The sequence below is a fragment of the Psammomys obesus genome, unplaced genomic scaffold (assembly GCF_907164565.1).
Source record: "Psammomys obesus unplaced genomic scaffold, mPsaObe1.curated_primary_1811, whole genome shotgun sequence".
Classification (NCBI taxonomy): Eukaryota; Metazoa; Chordata; class Mammalia; order Rodentia; family Muridae; genus Psammomys; species Psammomys obesus.
In genome coordinates this window covers 3,311,111-3,327,812 of record NW_026585643.1, presented here as the reverse complement: position 1 = coordinate 3,327,812, position 16,702 = coordinate 3,311,111, and the positions used below count along the sequence as shown (strand labels likewise).

General features: G+C 42.6%; 1 protein-coding gene and 1 long non-coding RNA gene across 6 annotated transcripts in view; one reads left to right on the top strand and one right to left on the bottom strand.

Annotated features, from left to right (window-relative positions):
• Ift88 (intraflagellar transport 88) overlaps positions 1 to 6,495 on the bottom strand; it is a 91,754-nt gene extending 85,259 nt beyond the window's left edge. For 2 of the 5 annotated variants that reach the window (XM_055616843.1, XM_055616865.1), the window contains exons 1-3: positions 6,402 to 6,467; positions 4,458 to 4,533; positions 2,490 to 2,585 (exon numbers count right to left, since the gene is read on the bottom strand). In XM_055616843.1, coding sequence (XP_055472818.1) covers positions 2,490 to 2,579 — 90 coding nt within the window. In that variant the 5' untranslated portion in view covers positions 2,580 to 2,585; positions 4,458 to 4,533; positions 6,402 to 6,467. Of the gene's footprint in view, positions 1 to 2,489; positions 2,586 to 4,457; positions 4,534 to 6,343 lie in introns of all 5 variants that reach the window. The other 3 variants (XM_055616851.1, XM_055616873.1, XM_055616858.1) reach the window with 3 other exon arrangements.
• Positions 6,496 to 12,765: 6,270 nt separating this feature from the next.
• LOC129684719 (uncharacterized) overlaps positions 12,766 to 16,702 on the top strand; it is an 8,177-nt gene continuing 4,240 nt past the window's right edge. Inside the window, exon 1 of the long non-coding RNA XR_008721385.1 lies at positions 12,766 to 13,296. This is a non-coding gene — a long non-coding RNA (uncharacterized LOC129684719). The remainder of the gene's footprint in view (positions 13,297 to 16,702) is intronic.

Here is a 16,702-nt window from a genome sequence, read left to right as displayed (position 1 = left end):
GATGGAAAGGGCCATGTTCTCTACAGGCAAGAAGGCAAATATTTCCTCTGTTTCTTTTCTGTTTGTCCAAGGGAAAAACAGAAACCTGCACCACAGGTGGGAACCAACGTCTCCGCTGATTTTTGAGCTCTACTTAACTTCCCTCAAGGAAACCTGAGGAAAGGACTACAGTCAAGCAGGATATGTGTTCCTGAGTAACCTGGCACCCTATGTCCAACTGCTCATCTTCTAAGCTCACTTCCTGCTTCTGGACTAAGTTCAGATACAGCGAACACAACCCTCACAGCTACCTTTGGTTTAATTCAGTCTGCTCCCTGAAAAGCACACTTGCTGCTATGGTTTGGATGTGGCTTCTTTCTACCTCAGAGGTTTGAGGACAGAGGCTCAGTCCTCAGTGTGGGGGTGTAGACAATGTGGCTCTTTAAGAGGTGGGGCCGAGTAGTGAGATTATTGAGCTGCTGTGCTTAGACATGACTAATGCTGTTCCTGAGAGAAGAGAAGGCTGTAAGAGTAAGGCTGGCTCCTGTCCACTCTGCTGTCTACCTCACCATGTGAGCTGACTCTCCCGTAGACATGTCTGTGTCATGACACAAACGGTAACATGCCAAGCAACATTTACGTTACTACGGAATGGTAATTAAATGTGATATTGATGACGATGAGTGATACAGCTGTCGTCTATTTTTGGATGTTTGGCCTCAAAATTGTGGGCTAAGTATTTCTTCTTTTCTACATGGTTCCAGGCTCGGGTATTTTGTTATGAACAGTAAGAAAAGTAAATATAGCCAATGTACGTAACATAGTCACTATCAACTGAAACTAATATCACCATAACCAGGATGCTAATAAAAAACTTTAAAACATGTTATTACATATAAAAATTATAAGTTCATATCAAATATACAAAATTAAATGTGTACACAGCTCTTGGTCATAAAACTGGGAGCTTTTATGTGAAAATACAGTCAAAGATAAGCAGCACCATAACTGATACTTCTACTTCAGTAGATCTTTTGGCAAAAAGATGCCTCTTGAGATCCCTAAACTATTAGCCAAGAAATCTAAGTAAACCACAAGTTAAAAAAAAATAGCCAATCCATGCACCAATTACAAACAACAAATACCACTTTTCACTTTCTCTTTGTGCCTTAATCACCAACTTGCATATGAACATCGTAAGCAAATTTCAAATGAAGCAGTTATATACTGACATGTTTCTTTCACAGCTTTAGTTAGGATGGAAGAAATCCATGAATAGGCCAAATGTTATTTTGCTGTGTAATTTGTTTAGGAGTCTCTTAATTCTTGTTTCAAATTGAGTCATGAAGACATACCATGACAACTTGAGAGGGTAGACAGTTTCTGACTCTTTAAAACTGATACTTTTACGATTCATTAATTCTACTCTGTAACTCTATCCTAAAGGAGTTTAATCAAAATACAGAAATTATACATTCACATGTTTTGTTGAAATGTTTTGTACAATAGCAAAAAACTTGGAGAGAAAAACCTATGATAGAAAATAGTTCTAGATGTCTAGCCAGTTATAGCGCATGTCTTTAATCCCGGAACTCAGGAGGCAGTCAGATCTCTGAGTTTCACAAGTGGTTGTTTCTGAGATTTCTTTGACTCTGATTTTTCCTCTATACTTACTTCTACTTCCTAATTTCTCTATAAAAAAATTTGTGCATGCATAACAAGAGAAAAAATAACTACATGGCAGTTAAAAATTAGAGCACTACAAAGGTGGTCTCTGCTCTAAGATTCTTGAAGATAATGCTGGAGTTGAACCTAGGGCTTTGTGCATACATGCCAGGAAAACACTCTATGAATTGAGCTGCATTTCCATTCTACAATCCTGAGACCATGACCAGATCTTGTATGTCAACATATCCCAAATAAGACAATAGAGACTGGAAAACAAAAACAAACAGGCTAGAGAGATGCTCAGTGATTAAAAGTACTTGCTGCTCTTGCAGAGGGCCTAGGTTTGGTGCCCAGAACCATGGCTCACAACTGTCTGTAGCTCCAGTTCCAGAGGATCTGACGCCCTTTTCTGGCCTCCATAGGCACCAGGCATGCACATGGTGCACAAAAATACATGTAGGCAAAACACTTACACACATAAAACAAAAAAATGTTAAAATATTTCAAAAACTTTTTAAACAAACAAAACAAAACAAAAAAACCCAAAACTGATCTTAGGTCTCTCCGGGTTATCTCAGCCTTTACTTATGCCTATAGCTAGAGCTGAAGAGTACAAGTACACAGCTATGCTAACGCAGCCACACAGTTGTTCTCATGATCTTCCTTCTGCTGCAGCCACTGTCATTGTTAGGAACCATGAGGCTCTTCAATAAATAGTTTTCTAGTTTTTAATACTTTACTTAGTCTGAAGCACATAAAAAGCAAAAACCACTTAAACCTGAAGTCCTCATGAATCAGCTGAACTGGTTAACAAAAAAACCAATGTGAACATGTGTTCTTACCTCAGTGTCGTAGGCTGGATTGTAGTCATTAAAACCAGAGTAAAGGTCATCCTCATCTGTTTCTGGCGCCAGGTGCACATTTTCCATCATTTGTACCTGTTGATAAAAATGTTCCAGGCATAAGAATTCATTTTTTTGGATGTGAGAAATTGAATTCAGAGCCTCATGCATGCTCAGCACGCTACAAGTCACATCCAGCCCTAAGAAATAATTCTTAGTTCAAAGTATCTATCAAATTCTTTCATATTTTATAGTATCCTTTTTTTTTTTCTAAATTTGCCAAACTGTCAAAACATATATCCACCACCCTCATTTCGTATTTGTTCCACATCTTCTTTGTAAGTGACAGGCAACGAGGATTTCAAGTTCAGAAAAAAATGAAATAATCAATTAAAATGTAAGGCCAAAACCCATTATATCCCCAGCATTAGCACTAATTTTAAAAACTAACAACCCACAAGGCCAGCAAGGATAGAGGGCAACTGGAGCACCTGTGTCTATATCATTAGTGAGAACATAAAAAGTCACCACCTTAGGAAAAAGTCTGCTGCGTCAAGCTGTTTACCTTTCATGACCTAGAAACACTATTCTAGAGTATTGTTGTGACAGAAACGAAAACATGTGTACCAAAATATTAATGTAAGAATGTTTATAGCAGTGTTGTTTATTCCTAGTGGCCCCAAATGGTCAACCCCGGTGGCCTGCAACAGAATGGATGAACAAAACATGGCCTATTTATGCCACGGAGTACTAATCACAACTAGAAAATGCCCAGCAGTAAGCAACATGGAATAGACGCTACGCTGAAGAAAACCTTATGAAAATGACACACTAGCCATCGCTTTACCTCTGTGAAGTTCCAAAAGAGGCAAAACCAATCTAGAGTAGAAAACAGTCAGAACAATGGCTGTTTCTTGGGCCTGGGTAGTAGAAAGAGAATGGAAATGGGCCTGAGAGAATGTTATGGAGTGATGTTAAATGTTCTCTATCTTGATAAGGATTTGGGTCACACTGGCATACAAGGTGAAAGCTCAGCAAAGGGACTGGGGGCTAACACCATGATAGAGCATATGCCTAGAAAACCAGCAAATATGTACTTAGTTCTCTTCTTCTTTGAAATTATATCAAATATATTTGTAATCATATATTTGTAATTATATCAAAATTTAAAAATCTAAACAAATGTCCAAGTATATGCCATATGCAGTGTATTTAAGGGAAAGTTTAATGTCTGTAATCTATTTTGAAAAGCACAAAAAGAAGATACATTGAGAGAGACAGATGAGGGGATATATAATAAGGAAGTGTAGAAAATGATGGAAGGCACCAGGTGGCAACAAGCAGAGTCACTGTAAAAGTCTAAACTTTGCTGCACAGTTGAAGGTCTTCATAAGTGCTTAGAAAGATGAGCAGGCAGAACACCATGTCATTATAAAGCATACTTGTAGGAGAGGCGTGTGAACTGTACCATGTGAGTATCTGGGAAAGAGTCCCAAAATGCCTCTGAAATCAAGTCAGTGCTTTAGGAAAACTGGGAGTGTTGGTGGGGAAGGTAGTTAGTCAAGAAATGTAACACTGAGCTGCAGTGTCTAACTTGTATCTTAAGTGTGGTGGTAAATTTCAAAGAAAATTCTGTTTCCTCTTATTGTCTGGCATAATACCAAGCATATGTGGGTTCTCAGAACCTTCTGAATACTAAAATTGTGCTTTGGAGACTCAGATACTGTAACACCCCCACCCCATTTTAATATGTGTTTCAGGCTTTGTTTCACCGGTTTCTCCTGGGATCTTTTTTCCTGGGTAGGCTCCTCTGCTAGCTCAGGGACAGCCTTTTCCTTTTCAGCAATGATCACTTCAGTGTGGCAGGGAGCTCAGGCACGGGTTAACCCAACCATGAACTCCAAAAGTCCAGCAGTGCACCTTGGGGGCTTGTTTATCTGCTCAATAACCAGAGAATTTATATCATACCTTAGTTCAGGGGCCAGTAAAACGGTTCTGCGGACAAAGGTGCTTGCCACACAGGCCTGAGTTCCATCCCCAGAACCTACATCAGGGTGAATAGAAGGAACAGACTTCACAGAGTTGACCTCTGACCTCCAAGGGTGCATTTGGCATGTTCTAACCCCTTATCCTCATCATGCACATGCAATAATAAACAAACAAACAAACAAACAAACAAACAAACCCTTTGGTTCAGAATTGTTTGGCATTCTTTAACACATGAAGTAAAAGTTCAGCACTCATTTTGGGCTACGATCTGGTGTCCAGCCCACTGTTTGACCTAGGCACATCTACCAGCTCCAACAGTGTGCAAACTACCTTTTTTGTTTGTTTGTTTTTGTTTTTTGAGACAGGGTTTCTCTGTGTAGCCTTGCCTGTCCTGGACTCAATTTGTAGACCAGGCTGGCCTTGAACACACAAAGATCCACTTACTGCTGCCTCTCCAAGTGCCAGGATTGAAGGCCCCACACCCAGCAACTGTTATTTTAAACTAAGATCTTTCAAATACTTGGTGGATTTTTTTTTAAATTATGCCTACCTTTGATGACCTTGTCAGTTTCACAAGTGTTTTTTGTTGTTTGTTTGCTTTGGGGGTTTGCTTTCTATTTGTTTATTTTATTCTTTTTTTGAGACAAGGTCTCACTATGTAACCCTGGCTGGCCTTGAAATACACCAGGCTGGCCTCCAGTTTGCCAAGATCTGCCTGGTTCTGCCTTCCAAGTGCTTGAATTAAATACATGTGCCATCATGCCCGACAGAACCCTGAGATTTGAACCTTACGGATAGTTGTGTAGCATTTTCTAAGTCAAAATTACAGTGAACTATGCTCACTGTTTACTTCAGTTCTCCTAAAACAGTTATTCTCAACCTTCCTAATGCTGCAGCTCTTTAATACAGTTCGTGTTGTGGTGACCCCCAATCATAAAATCATTTTCATTGCTACTTCATAACTATAATTTTGCTGGTTATGAGTTGTAATGTAAATATCTGATATTCCAAATAGTCTTACATGACCCCTATGAAAAGGGCATTCAATCCCAGGTGGGTCGCAACTCACAGATTGAGAACCACTGTCTTAAAAGCTCAAGACTCTCCCTTTTACACTACCATGCAGGCTGTGGTGGCATTCTAAGGAAGTAGATGCAAAAAGTTTAGAAGTTCAAGGTCAGCCTCAAGTACCCAGCAAGTCAGCAGCCAGCTTAGGTCTTAATAAAGTGTATCGGTCATTGGGTTTCAGTATATCAAAAGGTGTACAACCGCCACTGCTAATTTCAGAACATTTTCTTCATCCTATAAAAACAAAAACCTGAAGCTCTTTAGCGATTTACTCCCCACCCCATCCCTCCTTCTCCCCAGGCCCTGAAAGCCACTAACTTACTTGACACTATAGATTAGCCAATGATTATTGGCTAACGAATAGTCTAAGATGACAAAATGGAAAAATGGCTTAGATACAGTGCAAGTATCATACCATCTTATAGGTGCGACTGAGCACCTGGGAAAGCCGGTGTCCCAGAACCAACCCTTGGGGGACATGTTTTGATCCTTGTAGGATCCCTGTAGGACTGTGCTTTATGCATTCTTTTCTGTATGTTTGCCTTCACTCCTGATTACTAGGCAGTATCAAAGCTGGCCTGACTCAGGTGTTAGAAATGTTTGCTGTTACCCACTGTGAAACTCTTTAAAAAGTTTCACTGGTCCCATGACATCGCTAAGCCTTGTGACTTTGGCCTGGGTCGCCAGGCCAGGTGGAGCAGGGTTGTCCAGCCCCTGAGAAGGAGCACAAAGTGCTGACTACCGAAGTGCATCGCTAGAGCTGGGCTTGCTCTCGCGACCCCGCCGCCGCTACGCACCGGGCAGGCAGCAGGGCAGCAGGGAGGGCGGCCGCGAGGGTCTGGGCCCTTCTCCTACCTCGCGCCGAGGGGAGCGGGCTGACCACGAGTGGGCCGCGGGAAGACGCGACACCCGAGCCTCCGCAGGCCAGAGCTGGACGCCAAGCCGTTGCCAGGCGCGAATCCAAGGAAGCCGCTCCCACAGGCCTCTGCGCCGCGGAGGCGAGGCCGGAAGCTCGGGGCCGGAAGTGCAAGGCTGCTGGGACCGGCGGACCCGCCGTTCGCGGGGCCTGCTCACCGTGGTTTCGGAGGAGCTGTAGGTACTAGGGGTGGTCACAAGAAGGAAACCCAGGTCGTGTGACTCCCGAAGCAAGCATCCCGGCAGCGGGCGACCGGAGCGTGATGGCCGGGTGAATGAAATGTGTCCCGGAGCCACCGCACACGGCCTGGGACCCTTGGAAGGCTGTTTTGTGTGGAACATCGCGTAGAATTTTATTCGTCACACCGTAAATTGTCAGATGATCCCGTCTGGGTGCTCTCTAAATAAATTTAATTTGAAAAATTAAAAGTAAAGGTAATGTAATGCCAGGGATGATGAATGCACATCTGTAACTCCAACACTTGGGAAGTGGAGACTGGACCATCGGCCAGTCTCCACAAGACCAGCAGGGGCGACTCGAGACCCTATCTTAACAACAAAATAATGAAGCCGGGCGAGTGACGCAGGCCTGTAATCGCAGAACTTGGGAAGGCAGAGGCAGGCGGAAACTCTGTGAGTTTGAGGCCAGCCTAGTCTACAGAATGAGTCCAGGACAGCCAAGGTTAGGCAGAGAAACCCTTGTCTCAAAAAACCAAACAAAAATCCCAGAAGTTTTCCTCCGGAACAGAAGCTGGGCATGTTGACTTGAAGTCCACTGTAAAAGACTGAAGTTTCCTAACCTTGAATTGCTCAGTTGTGTCAGAAAGCCATTGCATGCATAGCACCCACCTTAGCGGCCCACGGGGCACATGGAAGTGTAGGGGACAGACTTTTAGGTTGATCAGGCTCAGGCTACTTGGTGTACTTTGAAGATTAAACCCTTTTGTTTCTGATCCAGATGTTTTGTACTAACATTAAAAAGGTAAGAGTGGTAGGCTAATGTGTTAGTTTGCAAATGGGGTAAATCCTACAGCAAATTGTAAGTATGTTAATTAGCAAACAACACAGGGACCTTCTTTCAAGTTACTTCACTTTAATACAGAAAGATTAAAAACACAGAGTTACTGAATCCTATTTTGTTTGATATTTTTGTTTTTATGAGATGGGGCTTCTCTGAGTAGCCCTGGTTGCCCAGGAACTCTCTGTAGACCAGGCTGGCCTTGAACTCACAGACATCTGGCTGCCTCTTCCTCCTGAAGGCTGGGATTAAAGGTGTGTGCCACCACTGCCCAGCACTGAACCTTTTTTAGTGACTGCACATCTGGGTGCCCAGGCCTTGTCTAAGAAGGAAGCATTGTTATGTTTTTGTTAAAAAAGTTCATCAGATAATAGGTATTTTTGAATTGTTCCCTCTGTGGTTACTGAGTGAATTGTCAAGTTTGTAATTGGTTACATATGCAGCGGGATGCATGGGAAGCAAAGCATGAATCCTGTGACATGAGTAATGGGGTAAAAGTGAGCTCCCATGTGAATGTGGAGAACAAGAGGAAAAGCAGGTTTGAAGGGGAACTGAGTTCAGTCTTGTACACATTGAGTGTCAGATGCCTGTAGAATACACAAAAAGAGATGTCCAGTAAGCAATTACATATAAAATATAAAGCTCAGAGGACAGGGCTAGGGGTGTAGCTCAGGGTTACCACACTTGCTTGGCATGTGCAAGGCCCTGATTCAGATTCCCAGCACCATAATACACAAACAGAGCTCAGAAAAGAGACCCCCATCTAGAGATACATATTTGGGATTCATTAATTAAAAAAAAAAAAAAAAAGGATAGTTTGGAATCCTTTGAGTGACTGGATGAGATGTATTTTAGGATAAGGGCATGTGGAAAGACAACTTGAAAGGACAAGAGAAGGTAATGAGGGTGGGTAAATATGACGAGAGCATGCCTGCATGCATGGAAATGTCACAATGAACCCTGTTACGTGTAAGCGTATACCAGTTTAAAACGCTTCTCTAAGAAACCTAGAACTGTGTCTTTGACTCTTTAGTGGTCCGATACATGGAGGTAAAAACTCAGAGAAAGGAATGGAAGGAAAGGAAGTCAGTGTGTTAAAACAGGAGGGAACTGCACACTTGGAAAGAATGTGGCTGAGAGATTAAGCAAAGACATTTTGCTGTATTTAGTACCTTGAAGGTCACCTTTGATTTAGCAGGAGCTCTCAGAGGGCAGTGGAGTAGAAACCTGTCTTCAGAGCTGGCTGGTGATTGGAGACTGCGTTAGTCTATTTCATGTTACTACAATGAAATACCTGAGGTAAATTAACTTTGTTTAGAAAACGAGTTTGCCTTGTGTTCCCATCTTGTTTTGATCTTTTATTTTTGTGAGATCTAGTCTGGCTATGTAGGCCAGGTTGGCCTGCAGGTCACTATGTGTATCCCATGCAGGCCTTGAACTCACGGTTCTTCTTCCCCAGCCTCTCGAGAGCTGGAATTACAAGTGTGTACCACCATACCTGGCTCATGCTTGAGATCTCACAAGTCACCCCTTGTCTTCAGTGTTTTTTTCTCCAGTGATCTTGGCCTGGTCTGGTGTTTTTCCAGTTGGCTTCCATAATCACTACTGCATTCATTTGCTAAGGTTGCCATCATAGAAGGCAGCCTGCAATCATTCCAATAAATTCCATGTGCATAAATACATATATATATATGTAAATATATATATTTGTACATATACATATATACATATATATATATATATATATATATACATACATATATATATGGAGAGGGAGAGAGAGGTTCATTCCATAAGTTCTATGACTCCAGAGAACCCTGATTAATACACTACCTTTAATAAGCAAACTTCAGTCTCAATTGTGTCCATTTTGGTTAGATTTTTTTAGGTCTTTCCTCAACATACATTGGGAGCTTCTGTGCTAACCTTCGCCTGTTCTCACCGTTTCTTCTGTCCAGGAGAAATAGAATACTTAGAGGCAAAGATGAAGTTTAAAAAACAAACCAACCAACCCATTCCTATTAAGCAATGCAATGATCTGGAGCAGTTCTGCCCTGGGGAAGAGACACGAACACTTGGATAGGACTCTGGACTTGGCCTTGCTAAGAAAGCAGAGACTGCCTTTGGGAAACCTCTGGAGGGTAGTGTGTAATCATTCCTTTTCTCTTCTTTGTAAAGCTGGGTGTGGAACCCAGGGTTCCCTAGTAGATAGTACATGCTTCTACCACGGAACCCCACCCTAGCCTTGAAGCAACATGTTTCCAGTTTGTCAATAGGCAATCCTGGGTGTAGGGATGAAATGATTATTACAGTTGTTGATTGAGGGATCTGGTGTCCTAGTAATCATCTTAGAAGAAACCAAGTCTTGGTTGCCTCTCACCTCTCAGGTGATTTAACACTGACATCATCATCACTAGTAGTGAGAACTTCTGGACATGCTCTGTTCTTCTCAACATGTTCCAGGGTATAGGATACAGTTTTCTCATTGGCCTTAGCTCTTTCTTTTTTTAGGAACCTGGCATGTTGCTCAGCATTTGGGAGGCAAAGCAGGAAGATTATGAGTTTGCAACTTGTCTGAATAAATCTCTCAGGGCTTGAAAGGTAGAGGGTGTACAATAAGAAGTTCAAGGTCATAGTGAACTAAAGGCCAGCATGGGCTTCTTAGCTTGCTCCTCATTGTGATAAAGACCATGACCAAAAGCCACCTGAGCAGCTTTATTTGGCTTATTCCGCTCACAAATTACCAGGGAAGTGAAAGCAAGAACTCAAGACAGTAACCTAGATGCAGGAACTGAAGCAGAAGTCACAGAAGAATGCTCCTTATTGGCTTGCTCTCAATGACGTGCTCAGCCTGCTTTTTTATACAGCAGGCTCACCTGCCTAGGGATGGCTCCACACATCCTGGGCCCTCAGTTGGCTTGCCTACAAGCCAATCAGATGGAAACATTTTCTCAGTTGAAGTTCCTTCTTTCTAAATGACTCTAGCTTGTGTCACATTGAACACAAAAACTAGCCAGCATGGGATACATGAAATCCTACCTTAAAGACAAATAAAAACAAAAAAACAATGGAGCTCAGGAGGCTCCATATGTCCTTGAGGAACTATTGACACTTATTGGATGCTGGAGGAGAGAGAGACATTTTCTAAAGAGGTGTAGCCACTGGTAAATTGTCCATGATCTCATAACCCCTCATTTGTGCTCACATAAGCAGCCCCAATTAAACTCTGCAGGTCACCAAAACAAAGACGTGAAGGCAGAAGAAAAAAGGTTGGAAAGAGAGAGGGGATCGGCAGGAGTGGAAGAAGAACAAGAAAATATAATGGGCAGATGTGATCAAAATTCATCATGAAAATGTAATAAAACCCATTATTGGGGCTGGAGCCAGGGCCTAGTGGTTAAAAGTACCTGTTGCTCTTGCAGGATCCAGTTTCAGTTTCCAGAACCTACATAGTTTAGTTATCATGCACTAAAAATAAATCCTAATGAAATTCATTATTGTATATAATTAATTTATTTTAATAAAAATTGCAAAAGAAAGTTTAAAAAAAAAAGAGGGGGTACAGAGCAAAGGAAGGAGGTGGCCTGGTGTGAGGATCATGAATGCAGGCTGCAATGGGGAAGTGAATGAAGGCCACTGCTGTAGTCTCAGGCTTCTGCTCCCATCACTTAGCTGGGCTGTAGACACCTGTGCCTTCCTGAGAAAGAAACTGATGTTACGAGTTTGCGCGAAATTTTATGTAGTATTAGAATTTTTTTTTTTGTGTGTGTGTGTGTCTTTCATCGAAGAAAATCTTTGTGTATTTTGGTCTGGGGTTGGAGTGGCCAACCTGGCTGTGTTAGATGCAAGCGCTACCACAAATATTTTCAAACCATCACAGAAGGTAGCCGGGTTACAAGAGACCCTGAATCTCCATCTTCAGCATAAGCTTAGTAATATTTGTAGATACACACTTTGTTGATCATTACAGTTAAAAAAAAAAAAAAAAGCAGCTAATGAGATTTAAAAATTTTCAATTTAGTTGGGAAAGGAAGTTTTTCTACAGAAAGAGCGACAGAGAGATTGAGAGATCATAAAAGCGCCCTATATAACTTAGGCTAGGCCCAAACTTGGGATCTTTCTGCCTCAGCCTCCCAGGATATGTAAAAAACAACTGAAGAAGGTTTTTACAAAGAGTTCTTAACACAATTGCTATGTTTGGAGGAGGGTTGGCCCTGGACCCAGAGAAGTAAGTGTGCTGGAAAGCGTATTAAAGTCAGGGTCCTGGCTCTCTCTTCAGCATTACCATTTTAGCACTGTTCGTCTTTGGCCAAGACCTTTCCTGTTTTAGAATCATCTTTTCACCTGTGAAAGAGAGAGTCAGACTTGACCTCCTGGCACCCTAATGGCCTTTGGATCTTTGATCTCACCTGTCTTTTATTTACTTGTCAGGAAAGCAGTTTGACCCTGACCCTATACTGCCTCATTGTTCACAAGGAAAAGAATTTCAACAATTGCCAAAGGGAATGCAGGTCAGACTCAACACTGAGATTCCTCTAAACATATTTCTCACTGTAAGAACGAGTAGAAAAAAAAAAAAAGAACCAGTAGAATGTTCTAGGCTTAAGGCACCACTCTGTAATCAGTGTAAAGGCGATTGCTGATTAAAAGTGAGGGGAATGCTGGGAACATGGGGAAAAAAAGACATGGAAAATTAGTAAATGTTCAAATTGCCTTTATAGATGGAAAATGGCTAAAAGGGACTCTGTGGTGCCCTCTAATTGCTGCCCAGGAGCCCCAGAGAGTGCTCAGAGCAGAGTGAAGACTGCTGGAGAGCCCACACTAGGTCCCTTTCATGGGCCTTACACAGGGCTTGCTTGTTGCAGCCCAGGCTTGCACGATGCCTGAAGCCAGTTTCTGAAAGGACGGTCTGTGGATCGTGTGTGCAAAGTAGATTTCCACCCCTCAGGCGTTCCCTTTTTCTCCTTCAAATGTGCTTGCTTATAAAAAGCCCTATTCCCTATAACATGTCATTTCCCTCCCTCCACTTGCCTGCGTCAGTAACGGAACTGATTTCATAATAATTCAGCTTTCACCTTAATGTAGGATCAGTGAAGGTTGGAATGTGGTTTGGAAAGAAACAAATATATCCTTTCCAACCCAAAGTAAACTACCTCCTGTTCGGCCTCCAAAATCATCAACAAATGAGAACATCAGAATCTCCAAAGGGATATTACACAAAGCTATTTGGTAATAAGAAACAGTGGAACTGGACTGAAGCTCTAACTCAGTGGCTGAGTGCTTGCCTAGCATGTACAAAGCCCTGAGACCCAGCTTACATTTTGTTCCACAAAACAAAAATGAAACCAAACAAACCAACCTACAGAAAAATGTGACGTGTGCTACTTTCTGAATCAGTCTTCTGTTACTGAAGGCCCAACAGAACATACTCACTCTTCACTCATCCATTCGTCTGTGGGGAACCCACAAATGTGCAAGTCAGAGAGGTGGTGATCCTGGCAGATGGAAGAGCTTGTACAAGATGTGCTGCCCAACCCAGAACTGCTAGCCCACTGGTGACTGCTTAAACTAAATTTAATGTGGTTCAAAGGAAACCACTTTAAACATTTGTTGGAACGGTTCAAGAACGGTGTTGTGTGGGGAGAGTCCTGAGTGTTCCTGAGAGAAGTCCAAGAAGACAATACAAGAGTCTGGTGACCTCAGTTTTTTCAAAAACACAAAATGTGTTTTTGTGTCCCTCCCAGGGGTAGCGGATAGGGGAGTACATTTACTGAGGAACCTGCATGACTCCATTTTGAAGGCAAGAACCATTATGCTGTAAGTTTCCATTTACTGTAAGAGCTGAGTTGCTGTTTGTAAGTCTGTTTCTTTCCTGGAGCCTGACCTGTCCCAACCCATGACTTGTGTTTGAGAACACCCTACCCTCTCCCCCTCCTTACTCTCTTTAATCACCTCCTCTAATTGAATGGCAACCACTTGGTATTTTTTTGAGGGTTTTGTGTGTGTGTGTGTGTGTGTGTGTGTGTATGTGTGTGTAGTTTTGTATTTTCTTATTGTCCCATTGTCTCTCTTCTGTAAACCTGCTTGAACAAATCGTGATTTTACTCCTTAAAAGGGGCCCAGGAAATGGGCTGGGCTGCTCTCTTTAACCCGGCTTAGGAGGCAATCCCTGGCCAGCTCTTGGGTGCACCCCATAAAATGAAGCTTGCTTCACCTTGATTCAAAATTGTAGTTGTGGTCTTACTCTCACCCAGTAGGATTAACATTTTCTTCATTTATAGTTTATTCCTTACAACTGGCTGTTGTTACTTGTTACTGACTCTGTTGTGTGACTTATATTGTTATATGACTCAATGAAAAACATGTTTCTGCAATGTGCAGCTTTTTCTCATGAACGTATGTATACTTTACTCGTGTGATTCTTTGTAACTCTCAGAATACAGATTCTCTAATGCGCTGAAAAAGTTGGCTATTTCAGGAGACTTTAGTCCACCTCATTTTTTGGCTCCATTCTTCCAGGTCCCACTGCCAACTAGAGCGGTAAATAAACATTAGTTCTGTCTGTTCTCTGTTCCCTGTTTCTCTAAGATGCAAGGTGATGAGTCCAGGTCCACCCCCCACCCTACCCCCACTGCCCTGGAGGCTCTTGTCATCATGCCTTCCCCTCTTTGATAGACTGTAGCTCCTCAAACTGCAAGTGGAAACAAACTATTCCAATCTGTCTTGGTCTTTGTTCTATTGCTGTGAAGAGACACCATGACTAGGACAACACTTATGAAGGAAAGCATTTAATGGGGGCTGGCTTACAGTTCAGAGGGTTTGTCCATTGTCACTCTAGCCTCATTCAACTGCCCACGAGCCACATAGGGCTACGGGCCACTAGATTGGTGAGGACGAAACACAACATTTCTATCATATAGAAAGTTGTACTGGGAGGCAGAGGCAGACAGGGCTCTGTGAGTTCAAGTCTGGCCTGGTCTAAAAAGAGAGACCAGGACAGCCAAGGCTACAGGGGATGGGGGGGAAGTTGTACTGGATAGTGCTATAAAAATGGAGAGAATGTTAAAATTACCCAATGGTACCATGAACAAGCTGTTTTCCCCCTTGCAGTCCTCAGGATTACGTGTGCTAGGCAAGCACCCTGACTGGCTACCTAAGTAGATTGGTTGGCTCGAGTCTTGCGATGGATGAGAGTCACTCTGTTATGTCTCCCAACCCCCATCAAGACAGTGACAGAGGTAGGAGCTGATCCATAGGCAGCGGAAGCGCTACAACAGGAAAACCAGCAAAAGTTCTGGTAGCAGCAATGGCCATGAGAGGCCTTGGAAAGTTCTGGAGAAGGTTCAGTGCAGGGAGAGTGAGGATGCTTAGAAGAGGTGAGGAGTATGGAAGGCTGTAAAACCCAGAGAAGAGAAATGGCAGGCCTTGGGCATTGGGAGTAGTCCCAGGGGCTGTGTACATTAAAGGTCAGAGGCTCATGGGTTGTACCATTATATCCATGTCAAGGCTGGGGAATCTTTACTCCCTAACAGGAGAGCTGTTAAGCTAGAGGTACTACTTACTGCTGCTTGCAGCTGCTGGAAACAAGGGCCACAAAAACTGCCCGAGCACCAACACTGGGAGAGCTTCTCCTCCATTACCTGTGATTACTATCTGGACAGAGCAAAAGAATCCTGGCTGGCTGATTCTATCACACCACCAGGTACTGCATAGTGTATAAATAAAAATAGAACTTTACCTGACTCATGATTCCTGAAACTGGGAACTCCGAGATCAAGGCTTGTATCTGGTAGGGTCTTCCGGCTGTGTCATTCCACGGTAGAAGGTGGAAGGACAAGGAGGCATGGAGGGAAGAGGACTGAACTCTCTCTTATCAGGAACCCATTCCTGAACTGTTAGCTTCTCTCCAGTCCCTGCAGGCTCTGCCTTCATGGCCTAGTAACCACTTAAAGGTCCCCCCTCACGTCACTGTTGCACTGGAAGTTATTTTCTACAATGCATCAATTATGAAGGACGTGTATAGATCAGAGCTGTGTACTTTGTCTTCTTTAGGTGACTCATTTACTCCAAAATTCTTTGCCCTCTATTTTTTGTTTTGTTTTTGCTGACCTGGAATTCACCATGTAGACCAGACTGTCCTTGAACTCATAGAGATCCTCCTGCTTCAGCCTCCTAAGTGCTGGAATCAAAAGCGTGCACCACCACACCTGGCTGTTTTCTCCTTTTTATGGAGAAGGTAACAGAACACATGCAACAGAAAAGCAAAAGTGGCCTAACTTGGGAAGAACCTGGAATGGGAAATTGAGGCACAGAGAAAACCAGTGGGGGAGGGGAACAAATGAAAAAAGCATATATGACACTCATGTTTGAAGATGCCATGATGAAACCCATTATTTTGTGGGCAGACCTAAAACTTTGATAATAAAGAATTCTTGTCCTCTATTTTCAAATTTAAGGTAGATATATGTTGGGGGGGGGGATGTGAGAGAGAGAGAGAAAAAAAAGGAATCTTTGTCATTACACAAATCTCTTTACCTATTAACAGCTTCGAAAGGGGCACCTAAGTGTGTCCTCTGAAACCCAGGAAAGAAACCAAAGGACACTGTGGGCAGCCCAACAGCAGGCCAATTGCTTAGAATTCTCTAAGCCTGGCTTCCATTTCTAGCACAAGCAAACAACCCTCAACCCTGGGTCATGATGTAACTGCTCCTTTTTCTTGACTTAGACAGTATGCTTATTGACTTAGCTTCTCACCTTTGGATAGATTTCACATTGAGGATCTCCATCACCTCTTGACAACTCACATGCCACTCAAGAGCATCCGGAACCCACACACATTTAAAAAATTGTGACTCCCTCTCTTACTGAATTCAGAGATTACTTGGAAGGAAGTCACAGTAATTACACATGGTTATTAGAAACAGCACTTTCTGACAAAGAGCCACCATCTGTCTGAATGTAGTTCCAAGCTTATCAAGTTCCCTAAACAATATGACGATTCTCACAGCTTTTGTTACGCACGGTTGGATAGGCTGTGTGTTGCCTGAAGGGAACGTAACTGCCTAAGGCGGTCCTATTTATATCATGGGCATAATAGATTTGATACTTAAAATAACTGTAATAGTAAAAACAAACTTCCAGAAGGTGGCAGTAAAGTGTCTTGGTTTGTTTTGAAAAAGAAAGAAAGAAAGAAAGAAAGAAAGAAAGAAAGAAAGAAAGAAAG